Source organism: Cyprinus carpio, chromosome B8 (assembly GCF_018340385.1).
Source record: "Cyprinus carpio isolate SPL01 chromosome B8, ASM1834038v1, whole genome shotgun sequence".
NCBI classification, from domain to species: domain Eukaryota; kingdom Metazoa; phylum Chordata; class Actinopteri; order Cypriniformes; family Cyprinidae; genus Cyprinus; species Cyprinus carpio.
The window spans coordinates 7,192,744-7,206,286 of record NC_056604.1 but is presented as its reverse complement, the minus strand read 5'-3'; the positions used below and the strand labels follow the sequence as shown (position 1 = coordinate 7,206,286).

The 13,543-nt window shown below is 35.4% G+C and overlaps 1 protein-coding gene across 2 annotated transcripts in view; it reads left to right on the top strand.

The window, feature by feature from the left end:
* LOC109051984 (PHD finger protein 19-like) overlaps positions 1–13,543 on the top strand; it is a 31,653-nt gene that overhangs the window by 1,828 nt on the left and 16,282 nt on the right. The window contains exons 2-12 of one of the 2 annotated variants that reach the window (XM_042729436.1): positions 819–1,024; positions 2,428–2,509; positions 2,697–2,792; positions 5,827–5,921; positions 6,006–6,154; positions 7,620–7,715; positions 9,056–9,124; positions 9,691–9,811; positions 12,309–12,376; positions 12,823–12,972; positions 13,408–13,474. In XM_042729436.1, the coding sequence (XP_042585370.1) occupies positions 845–1,024; positions 2,428–2,509; positions 2,697–2,792; positions 5,827–5,921; positions 6,006–6,154; positions 7,620–7,715; positions 9,056–9,124; positions 9,691–9,811; positions 12,309–12,376; positions 12,823–12,972; positions 13,408–13,474 (1,173 nt within the window). In that variant the 5' untranslated portion in view covers positions 819–844. Of the gene's footprint in view, positions 1–818; positions 1,025–2,427; positions 2,510–2,696; positions 2,793–5,826; positions 5,922–6,005; positions 6,155–7,619; positions 7,716–9,055; positions 9,125–9,690; positions 9,812–12,308; positions 12,377–12,822; positions 12,973–13,404; positions 13,475–13,543 lie in introns of both variants that reach the window. The other variant, XM_042729435.1, reaches the window with a different exon arrangement.

The window sequence follows — 13,543 nt, the reverse complement described above, 5'->3', positions numbered from 1 at the left end:
TTTTCCGCCATATTGTGTGTTGCAGTTTCTCCCGTTCATAAGTAACGGAGTGAACCGTCTTTGTATTTCTATAGTCTTTGGCTGTAGTCAGTCCTTGAACATCGCAAGACTTCAGTAAATGAGAAAAATAAATAAAAAAAGTAATAATTAACAATATTCATTATTTTGCTAAATGGTGTAATTATAATGAGAGTTAAAAGGACAGATTACTGGTGGGTACTTGAGCATTATTGGAGAGGCTGTGTAAGACAAAAAGGCTTGGGAAACACTAATTAATACAGTAAGTAGACAAAACTGCAACTTTCCCTTGTGTTGATTCCAATGATTTTCCCTGAGAACTTGAAGACTGGCATATTTTAAAGCCCTAATTATGCTAAATGAGCCATGCCTTTAGATTGATGGTGCTCTGCATTTATGCTTATTGATTAATTGCGCATATAAATCCGTGAAGCCTTTTTCGATCTGTAAATATGTTTTGGATTCATTTAGATTTTAAAACAACTGGAAGACTTGTTTTGTTTTTTTTGCTGCCTTTTCTGAGTGTTTATTTATATATGCAAATGTACTGACCAGTAAGCAAATCCTTTATTATCTCAGTCTTTACCTTGGTTTCTATGGGAGTTTTTATATAGAGATATGTGGTCCCTACGGTTTTCATATTTAATCCATTTTTACATAGAAAAACACCTACAAATTCAAAGTGTACAGTGTTTTTGTTTGAAATGATGCAATTAATTCCACTGGGAAATTTCACATGTGATAAATTTGGTGTAATCTGCATATTATGTATGATTTGTTTGTTCCTACTTTGCTTTCAGGAAGTGTAGTTGTGTCTATTGTCAGCATGTTGGAATCAGCCTGTCGGGACGGATATCTGACAGTCGGGTCGGAAAATCTAGAAGCCAAGCACTTGCTTCCCAAGAGAGAGAAAACCTGCAGCGACCAGGAGACCAACTTGACCGTGGGCCAGTACGTGCTATGCCGCTGGTCTGACGGCCTTTACTACCTGGGCAAGATACAGAGAGTGAGTTACTGATACTATAGAGGTTTATATATACTTGAACTGAATGCACATCTCTGTTTTACTACACACACTGTATATCCTCCTGGGACATGGCAACATGAGGCATTGGAATTAAGTTGTTATAGTGCTTGGAGCATTAAAGGTATAGTTCACCCAAAAATAAAAAAATTCGCTGAAAATGTACTTACACTCAGGCCATCCGAGACAGAGATGAGTTTGTTTCTTCATCCAAAAAGATTTAGAGAAATTTAGCATTATATCACTTGCTCACCAATGAATCTTCTGCAGTGAATGGGTGCCGTCAGAATGAGAGTCCAAACAGCTGATAAAAACATCACAATAATCCAGTTAGAAATCCTCATGACTCCAGTCCATCAAATAACGGGTGTCTGTAATAAACAAATCCATCATTAAGACATTTTAACTTCAAACTGTTGCTTCCGGCTAGAATACAATTCCTCCTGGTGTCGTCTGAACCAGGAGAGAAATATGCACAGATCAAGCACTGTTTATAAGGGAAAACAGTTCTAAACAAATGTTTTGGTTGATTTTGATGTGAGAGGACACAGGGAATGGTCTTTTTCACTAGAGGAAATGTTATTATAGATTTTGGCGCCTTAAAACGCCTTGATGGATTTGTTTTTTTTTGCAAACATAAACATGCATCTCCCCTCCACAAAACACAACACATATACACTAGACTCGTGTATATCTCGTATATAATATTGTGATTTTTTTTATCATCTGTTTGGACTCTCATTCTGACGGCACCCATTCACTGTAGTGGATGAGCAAGTGTTATAATCAAACTTTTCTACATCTTGGGTGGCCTCAGTGTAAGTACATTTTCAGTGAATTTGCATTTTTGGGTGAACTATTTACTTATGAACATATGATTTTTTTATGTATTTATTTATTTATTGAACATAGATTAATCAGATTTGGCACATAGCCTCTCAACTGTTATTAACAATAATTTGGTATGTAATATTTTCTTTCTGATTTACTTCATAATTTGTGTAAAGGTGGAAAAAATATTGTTCATTTTTACCCTGTTCAAAGTGAAAAGGCATGATGTACCTTACTAAGGACATTACTAAAAAATGGAGATGTTTTTCTTGCAAAAGAAAATCATACTGTGCTTTAAAAGCCCAAGATGTCCACTTTTAAGATATACCAGATATATAAAACTGTGCCATTTGAAAATGCCAAAAATCAATGTTCCCTATAGAGGACAAAAATGAATTGCTAGGTCCCAGGTGTAAACATACAAGAGATGTTCATGACCCAATTACATGCTCTATAATCATGAATAATTTATTTGGCTAATAGATATTGATGTTATTTACAATTTTATGTTTGCGTTTCACAATACATACATTCCTTATTCCATTTCCCTATAGGTGAGCACCTCGAAACAGAGTTGCTTTGTGACGTTTGAAGACAACTCTAAGTTCTGGGTGCTTTGGAAAGACATACAGCATGGTAAGAGGTTGAGTGGAGTATGAGTGGGATTTTTAATTTTAAAAGTAGCAGCAATAATTCATCAGCAAACTAGAAATTTTGTTTGATATGTCAGTGTGTCCTATGAGATGTGTGTGTGTGAGACAGTGTGGTATTACTGCTTTGTGATGAGGTAACGGAAGCTTTATTCTCTCGCTCTCTTGCACAGCTGGTGTCCCTGGGGAAGAACCCAAATGCTCAGTGTGTTCTGACATGTCTCTAGTTCCTGGTAATGAAATTCTTATCTGCGGGAAGTGTGGAATAGGTGAGTCTGAGGCAGACATGGTCGCTGCCTGTATCCTTGCTCATCATGTAACACACCAAACCTGGATATATCACAGTAAAACAGCTTGTTTTTGCTTGGAGAAAGTAGTGATTCGTTTTGAGGAACTATTGACTCAGTAACTCTTTTATTGATAGTGATGCTTGCAAATGTGCAATACATTTTTATTATTAATAAAAGTAATAATTTATTTGTTATTTGCTGTGGTAAATGAATGTATTACAGTACATCTGGACCAATAATAATAATAATAATTCTTTCTGTTTTATGTGGGTTTGGGTGGCATGGCTGATGGTTATTCTGTTGGTGTCAGCCACCTACAGTAGGATACACCCAAAGCATCCTACCAACTATGTAGCCACATCCTGGCAGCCTAATACTGTAGTGGTGACCAAACCCATATCCATGTCTTTGGGAGGACCTAACAGATTTTCATTTTTTAATTTTATTGTAAAAGTAATGCATTTGAACTATTTGCAAAAAAGTATATATTTTCTAAAAAGCTTTAAGGAAAGCCAGATAACCACATTCATTAAAATAATTAATAACAAGCACACATTCATTCTTAAAGGGTAAGTTCATGGATTTTCAACCAGTGTTGTATTGTTACAGTGTTGGTAGTATAAGTAAATGAACAATGTGTATTAGGGTCATTCTGTGTCAACTCAACCAGAGTTCCCTGGCTCTAATTTTTGATTTTGCTAATATTTTTTTGAAGAAAGATAAACATGTATAGTGATGAAAGCCAAAATATTAAGTGTCATGGATGAATATTTACTGAGTAATCCACTATTTTGCAGAGGGGGTCAAAATGGCAATTTTCGCCTTAGTATCTCTGGAACCAAACCATAAATAAAATTAAGATGCCTAAAGAAAAGTTTGTTAAGAACCCCAAATCTAAAAGTACATTAAGATATCTTTAATACTTCTTGAGTTACAGACCTGCGAACTTTGGAGGAAAAAACTTGAAAAGTGCTCTTTCCCACATAATGCAACAAAGATTGCTAAAGTGAACAGATGTTACCAACAGGCTTATTAATCTCTGTGTAAAAGTAACATTATGATGCTGCCATCTTTCTGAAGTCATTTTTAACCCACTGTAATTTGGCTTTGAATCTCAGGTGAAAATTGCCATTTTGACTCCCTCTACAAAAAAGCCGATCAGCCAATATTTTGGCTTTCATCACTAAACATGTATATCTTTCTTCAGAAAAAATATTAGCAAAATCAAAAATTTGAGCTGGGGAACTTTCTGAAATCTGGTTGATTTGACACGGAATGACCCATTATTTTTCCATGTTACCTGCACCAAGATATCCACATTTATTTGTCGACAAAAGGCAACCATATGATGTAAAAAAACATAATTTTGTTGCATATTTTAGTATCCCCTCTTTCAAATAGTCTGATTGAGCCCAGTGCATTAAGTTTTCCACATTTTTTGCCACAGCCATCTTTCTGTTTTTTCCTAGTCATGTAGCACAGATTTACAAAAAGTTACATTTATATTACATAAACAGCCAAGTTTTATTAAAACACCATGTTGTCAGTAGTGAATTGTCCCTTTAACCTTGTGCCTAATATGCTGAAATCTGTAATTTCATCACATTAAATTACAAATTACACTACATGAATAATCAAAATGCTATATATTTTTAAATTAAAATGACAAAATTTGACATAAAAGTAGTTTGCATTAGGGATAAGTGAGGCCGATGCGATACGATCTCAATGCGTAGCCAAAGATATGATACATTAAAGATACATATGAAGCAGGAGCCGATGCGATGCGATATGATACGATTCACCCCTATTATGCAGTGTGATCTGATTTCGATTCGATTCAAGTTCAACACAGTGCGATTAAATGCAATTTGATGCATTGGAAAAAAAATATGATGCTTTGCAATTTAATACGGTACAGATAGTTTGTGTGTATTTGACAGACAGCAAATCATAAATTATCTTCAGTGACTTCTGATGCCCTGTTCTCCGTAGTGTTGTGATGCGTCATATTCACATAGCAGCAGTGGTGATGAGAGAACAGCTTGAGAAACAGTTTAGAAGGGAGAAATCGATCTACATATAAAATATTGCTCACTAAATTATAAATAATAAAAGTATATCACATCTACTAATAATTATATATAAATACATTGTTTTTTGCAGATGCAGATATGTTAGAAATGATGCATTAGGATACAAATGGCAACTTTTTTGAAATCGATACATCGGATTGTTAACTTTTATGCCGTTGCACTGATATGAATCAGCAAATCTTACCATACTTGGTTTGCATCAGTTAGTATTGCTGTCGCTCATTTAACATTTCCGTCATTACAACAGAAAAATATTTCATATTCAGCTGATTGCTTCTTACTTTCCACTCTTTCAGCTGAAGCACTGTGCTGACATTTTGGGCTTAGCTTTTTTGATTTGATTGACTCGATTTTAGTCTTTTTGACTGTGATGAATGCTGTTATTGTCATCTAACAACAAACAGTAGTGCAATGCAGCATCAAGATTATCAAATATTGTGGGGGATATCTGATTATTCAATGTCTGTGGTGGTTACGGCTCTGCAGCACTTGCAATTTCTTCAGAAAATGTGGAAATCTAGTAATATAAAAGTTGTTATGACTTTTTGCATGATGCAGTGGCTGGGGAACTCTTCTGCGTGTGGATAAAACTGATTAACATGTACTTGTGATAATGTATTTTAAAAGACTGGAGTGGAAAATGTGATGCAATTTGCATTATAAACGCCATGGCGTCTACAAAGCAAATAGAGAGAACTATTCTGGGTGTCTTTGATGACTTTAAGGGGGTTTGGTAAGACTGCACTACAGTAATGACTCGCTGGGGACGCAGAAGTGGCTCTCTGAAGTCTCAAGGATTAGTGTCGACTTCAACTCTGCTGTTCATATTTACACATCTGATTGAGTCTGAGTCGATCTGCTTTTTTTGTGCTAATATTTGTCCTCCATCCTTCCACATGCTTGCCTTGCATCTTCAGGCTATCACCAGCTCTGCCACTTGCCCCCAGTGGAGAGATCAGCTGACATTCCTCCATGGTTCTGCAGGAAGTGCATTTTTGCTTTAGCTGTGAGAGTAAGTCCTTCATATACACGTTCCATATAAATGAATGGGGATCAGGGAGGCGGTGTTGCTGACGTGTGTTTCTTTATGTGGCAGAAAGGGGGAGCTCTTAAAAAGGGGCCAATCTCCAAAGCGCTGCTGAACATGAAGCAGGTGCTGCCCTATAATCCAGAGGAGCTGGAGTGGGACTCTTTGCATCGTACGAACCATCAGCAGTGCTACTGCTACTGCGGAGGACCTGGAGAGTGAGTCTGCCTCGTCTCTTCTCATTACTTTCTTTTTGTGCTCTTCCTTACTTGATTTCTTTTCCTGCTAGGGGTCTAGGCATTTGGCCTGTATACTAAACTGATTCAGTGTAGCGTACGCACAGCAAAGCAAAACTGTAATGTATTGACCATAACATCTGTCACATTGTTTGATAGCATTGGGACGTTTGATTAATTGTAGTGAAGTGGTTTGTTTGTGTGTTTCAGTGAAGTTAAAGCAGTGAGGAGAGCGTGACAAATGCACTCACACATCTCTGCCTCTTGTGCTCGCTTGCTGTCTGCTCACTCAGCGCAATCATTTTGATCAAAACAAAATTGTATGTTATGCAACCAACGACAGAACAGGGACTGTCTCGAGATTGTTGAAAAATAAACAGTCCCTACACCGCTTCAGTAGAACAGTAGTCATCGGATTATTATTAAAGAAATTGACTTTGCTGTGACACTGAATAGATGTCATAAAGTTAAAAATACAGTAAGTTATATATTTTATGTTTTACTTACAATGACAATAACCAGAGCAGTGTTTTTACTGTAAACTACTAAACACTAAAATTGCTTCAAACCATTTTATTAAAATAAAGAAAAGTAAGGTGAAAAAATAAAATAGAAATGAAAGATGAAAACCATAAAAATAAGTTAAAGTACTACAATTACTAAAACTAAAGCTGAAATAAAAATAAATTGAAGCTAAACAGAAATATAAACAAAATTAGATAATTTAGACTATTGGAAAAAAAAAATACAAAAAAAAAAAAATTATACTGTATAACAAACAAAAAACTGAACATACAAACATAGAAGCCAGTTCAAAATATTAAATAAATAAAAGTATCAAAATAATAATAATTTGTTATATGAGTTTTTACTAACATTTGCTAACTGATATGATTCCTCTCTTCGGTACATTATTTTACTGAAAAAGAAAGGAAATTATGTATTTTGGTTTTTGTGAAGCCTTTGTGATCAGCTATAGTTATCTGTATTTGATGTTATCATTCAGTTAATGAAAATCTTAAAGACGCTACCCTTATATCACCCACCCGTTTTGTATAATAGCATTACTAAAAACACAAGTGTTGTATTGGTGAGTATTAAAAACAAAATATTACTACTGCGCTTGGTCTCTAAAAATGGCATTGGTGCCATTTTTATTATCCCTACTAGTCATAAAGCTCCTAGAAAGATCTTGGTAATGCTGCGCTAATGGCTTTGCTATTGCTGCTGTTCTACACACACTATCCAAATGGAAATAAAGAAGTTTGAGTATCACTCCATCACACCACCAGTTTTGCTTGCTTTTTTATATATATATATATATATATATATATATATATATATATTATATATACTGAAATGTAATTGGTCTGTTTAGGTCTTTGTGCTTTGTTTTTGATAAAAATCATTCGACAGTTCATTTCTTATTCTCTGATTTTCTCATCAGGTGGTATCTGAAAATGCTGCAGTGCTTTCGCTGTGAGCAGTGGTTTCATGAGGCGTGTACGCAGTGCCTACAGGAGTCCATGATGTTTGGAGATAGGTATGTACTGTACAGAGCTACAACGAAAGAACTTGCATCTTTGCGTCAACAGTCAACCATCCTTTAGTATTGATTTCTCATCAATGAACTTCCCTGAAAAGCAATTGGCTTTATATCATTAAATATAATTAAAGAGATTTTGTCATGGCTGAGGGGAATTTTTAGGCACAGCCTGAAAGTAGAGCACCTAAAACCTGCCTAAAATCATGGTTTTATAAAATGGCAACAACAGTAATATGATTAATTAAAATAAACAATGATTAAATATTTAAAATTTAATAAATATTTGGAATATATTATATATTTAAATTATATTACATATTTAAATAATCAAAATAAACAATGATTAAATATTTAAATTATATTAAATGTTTGGATTATATTATATATTTAAATGTATTAAATATTTAAATTATTACTTAAATAATAAAAATAACCATTCTTAAAGGAAAAGCTCTCATGTAAAGATAATCAATATATAGTTGAAGAGTTAAATTATATAAAATATTTAAATGATTGTTATTTAAATTATCAAAATAAACAATGATTACATATTTAAAATATAATAAATATTTGGAATATGTAATGTATTTAAAATATGTTCGATATTTGAATTATTATTGAAATAATACAATTTAACTATTCTTAAAGCAAACAATCTCAAGTAAAAAAATAAGCAATAAATAGCTGAAGAGTTAAATTATATTAAATATTTCAAATATATTCAATATTTAGAATATATTATATATTTAAAATATGTTCAATATTTGAATTATTTAAATAATAAAAGTTAACAATTCTTTAAGAAAACAATCTCTCATGTAAATAATTTTTAATCGAACCAGCTACACTCTACACATTTTTCTGATCACATGGTTTAATTAAATTAGATAATTAAATCTCATTGGTCTAAAATCCAACTGCACATAATTGTAAAAATCAGATATCCCCTGATTGGCTATGAATGCGTCATGCCGCCTTTTCACATTCAGTGTGTACAGACAAATTGCCTGTCGCTGAAAACTGCTCTTCGGTGGCTTCGATTTTAGGGTCGGCTCTATCTGTTTTATAATGAAATATAAGCCATTGCTTTACGGAAAGATCAATGAACGCAATAACCAAAGTGAAATTCTATTTGCAACATCTCTACGGTAATGATTAGTGAATATTGCAACAAACTTAATGCGGCGTCGCACACAGGCGAGATTACATGCGTTAGGGGATTTTTAAAAGATCATAATGACACTGTGAAGCACAATTTTTCTGCGGCTGCAGCGCCGTTTGTACCTCTCCAAGGTGTGTAATTTAAATGCCTCCATTTTCTGTCTTTTCTCTCATAGGTTTTACTTGTTCATTTGTGCGGTGTGCAATAAAGGAGCAGAATACATCAAGCGGCTGGCTCTCAGATGGTAAATGGCAGCTCTTCTTTCCCGCCTCGCAAATGATTGCACCCAGATCCATGTCAGAATTATATAGTCAAAGTGTCGGATGTGATTGATGCAGGACGGTGCTCTCGAGCCAGAGCGTTTTCTCTCTATTTCAGAAAGTAAAGAGAGAGCATTGCGGGATTTTTTTTAAAGTAGAGTTTGTCTGGACATTGATTCTTGCTTTTTGTCCCAAATGAGAAATAGCCATTTGAAAGGAAGATTTGGTGCTGAGAGGATTTCTTATGATAGCAGGGGATTACTCTTGAAATACAGTGAGCTGGATGTGTTGGATATTTAGGTATGAAGCCAGTCTCTGTTCATATTTAAGCTTTATCCTTCTTAAAAAGTCTGGTGTGTTAAAATGGACCTTGCCTTGTGAAAGGAATGGCACTCTGTTTAACGTTCACCATGTGACAGTTCATGCAGATTTTGGCGGCGTCATTTGATTTAAAAGCATTTCTTCTTTACGACTAAAACATCTTCAGATTAGTCTCTAGAATCTTATGTGAGATTTTCTTGTTTTCAGTCCAGTTATTTTTCATTTGCAGGGTGGATGTGGTCCATCTTGCCCTGTACAACCTGGGAGTCCAAAGTAAAAAGAAATACTTTGAACTAGAGGAGATCCTGACCTTCATCAGCAACAACTGGGACCATTTCCAGATGGGCAAGGTGATACGATCAGGCTTTTACTGTCATTTAACATTCACAATCTTTTTAGAAAAACATTAAAGGGAAAGTGTGTAATTTAAACAATAAAGTGTAGTGTAATTTTTGGATGGGCTTTGGGTGGACGTTTAGTCAATAAGCAACTACCCAGAGAGAACACCTTAGTGACACCCTAGTAACCATTCTGAACACCTTATCAACAACACACCAAAACACAAAAACAATAGCAAATCAAAAAAAAAAGAATAACACTCTAACAATGTGCTAGGAACCACCCAGAACACCCTAGCAACCACATATAAACAAAAAATACCTATACAACCCCTACAAAACCCCACCAAATTCCACTATTTCGGAATGGTCAACCACCTTATACAAGCATATAACTTGCTGTTGTAGACGCACACAGTCAACGCCCAGAACAGCCTATCAACCACATGGCAACACCTTCGCTCAAAGGTTTGTTCCAATAATGGCGGACGGCTTACGTTCCGCAGCCCATAGAAACTATCGCTAATGAAGCATCTCCGTATATATATCTGTGATAGCAACACCCGGAACAAACTAGCAACTGCACATCAACAAATAGAACACACTAACAACCTCATAGCAACAACCGGAACGCACTAGAAATGCCCTAGCAACCACCCAGAACAGCCTATCAACCACATGGCAACACCTTAGTAATGCCATAGTAATCACACAAAACACCCTAGCAACCATACCAGGAAAACACTAGCAACAGCAAAGCAACAACTAGAACACCCTAACAACGCCCTAGTAACCACCCAAAACACCCTAGCACACAGAACAACACAAGTAACACACTAGCAACTGCATAGCAACAACCAGAACACCATAGAAACATCATAGTAACCACACAGAACACCATATCAACCACATAACAACACAAAGAACACACTAGCAACTGCACAGCAACAACTAGAACACCCTAACAACGCCCTAGTAACCACCCAGAATACTCTAGCAACCACACAGCAACACCAGGAACACACTAGCAACTGCATAGCAACAACCAGAACACCATAGAAACATCATAGTAACCACACAGAACACCATATCAACCAGATAACAACACACAGAACACACTAGCAATTGCACAGCAACAGCTAGAACACCCTAACTACGCCCTAGTAACCACCCAGAATACTCTAGCAACCACACAGCAACACCAGGAACACACTAGCAACTGCATAGCAACAACCAGAACACCATAGAAACATCATAGTAACCACACAGAACACCATATCAACCAGATAACAACACACAGAAACACACTAGCAATTGCACAGCAACAGCTAGAACACCCTAACTACGCCCTAGTAACCACCCAGAATACTCTAGCAACAACCACACAGCAACACCAGGAACACACTAGCAACTGCACAGCAACAACTAGAACACCCTAACAACGCCCTAGTAACCACCCAGAATACTCTAGCAACCACACAGCAACACCAGGAACACACTAGCAACTGCACAGCAACAACTAGAACACCCTAACAACGCCCTAGTAACCACCCAGAATACTCTAGCAACCACACAGCAACACCAGGAACACACTAGTAACTGCATAGCAACAACCAGAACACCTTGACAAGTGACAAGAACTTGACAATAAGCTCTTCGCTGATTGGCTTGCGCGACAACGCATCATGCAAATTCTCCGCTCAAGTTTAATTTTTTTTACTTGCTCGGAAAACACGATTGAGTTGTATGTTTATATCGAATATCGTGCATTTGCGGCAAACGCGTCACCCAGTTTGCATCATTCGTGTCGTCTGGCACTTTGCATTGACTTTGTATGACTGCATCTACACACACAAAAACTGGAATTCTCTTTTTGTGTGCACACACCATAACACCAACCATTACACTCTAACAACGTCCTAGTAACCACCCAGAAAACTCTATCAACCACATTACAATACCCAGAACACACTAGCAACAGCATATCAACACCCAGAACACTCTGGAAACATCCTAGTAATCACACATAGCATTCACAAGGCAACACCAGAATATTCTAGCAACCATAAACGTGTCATTCCATTTTGTACAACTAGTGGTGTTAAAATGACACAATTCACCTTCAAAGACATTTGAAAGCAAATAAAAACAGTGCGAGAGAATTGTCTGTAGACTGCTGTAATTGCTAGGTACTGAAAGCAGTTCCTTTGATAGACATGGGTAGTGAAAATTAGCCTGTTTTTTTTTTTTTTTTTTTTTTTTGTGCATCATCTCTTGTCATTCTAACTGCTTGTTTGTTGTCAAGTGTAATCTGAGAAAACATCACTGCTAAATTGCTCACACTTCTTTATGGAAGACTTAACAACTACAGCAAAGCCTATGGGTTTCATTTGTCTTCATTGAAACATGACAGCTCAAGGCACCAGCAAAGGAAATGTCTCATAATAAAACACCATATCACACAATCAGTTTCTCGCAAAGACTTTCTTACCTATTTCTTACCCTTTAGCTCTCCAATACTCCTCTGTCTGAACGGGGCCAGTATATCCTTGATGCCCTCAACAACTATAAAAGCAAGTAAGGAAAATGTTTTCCTTTTGTTTCCCCTTTGTTTTAATTCATTTTAATTTATTTTAATGTATTTAATTAATTTAATTATTTTTATTTTTAATAATAATTCAAGTTTATTTAAAAAACAAAATTAGTACATAGGTTTGTGTATATATATATATTATATATATATATATATATATATATATATATATATATATATATATATATATATATTTTTTTTTTTTTTTTTTTTTTCAAATAAATTTGAATTATTAGTAAACAAATGTTATAAAAAATAAATAATATTACTTATTTAATATTATTTACTGATTCTTTATATTCATTTTTTATAATTGTTTATTAAAAATATTAAAATTATACTATATTAAAAAAAAAAAAAAAAAAAAAAAAAAAAAATAGAGAGAGAGAGAGAGAGAGAATTTATTTATTTATTTATTTATTTATTTTAGGTTTCTCTGCGGCAAGGAGATCAAGAAGAGGAAATACATTTTCCGATTAAGGACAAGGGTCCCTCCTAACCCTCCATCTAAGTTGTTTCCGGAGAAGGCTCAGAACAGTGAGGGTCACAGGGGCCGCAAGAAAGGGGCCAGCAGAAGCAGGTTTGAGCATTTCTGAGTTCCTTATCACTGCCTCTCGTTTTTATGACTGATATCTTTTGTTGATGACACATAGAAGCATTCAAATTAATTATCATGAAATATTTTATTTGGTTTACAGTGCTATTTGTTTGTTATTTCTCCAGTCAGCTGATCATAACTGAGATCTTTATTCTTACTTGATGCTTCAAAGGGAATTTGGAGATGTTTGAGAAATTAGACTTTTGCAGTGAATGCACTGAAAGACACTTGGCTTCTCATCTATAATTAAACATTTGACAGCCACAATCCTTTTTAGGATTGAGTGATTTCAGCTCTCAGATCTGTATTGACATGTTTAGTGGGTGGAGACAATGCGTTGATTGACAGTTTATTTAGTTCAGTTGTTATTATGCTCCGTTATATTGATTGAATGTTTCTCGTTTTCCTCTGTAGCAGTAGCTCTGTTCCTGCAGAGAAGCGGAGGAAGAGGTCCAAGTGGCTGCTGGAGGATGCTATTCCTAATGTAAGCTTTGTCACTTCACTGCGACACCAGCTGGATAACATGACCTTTCTTGTCTGGTTGAAAACTGTG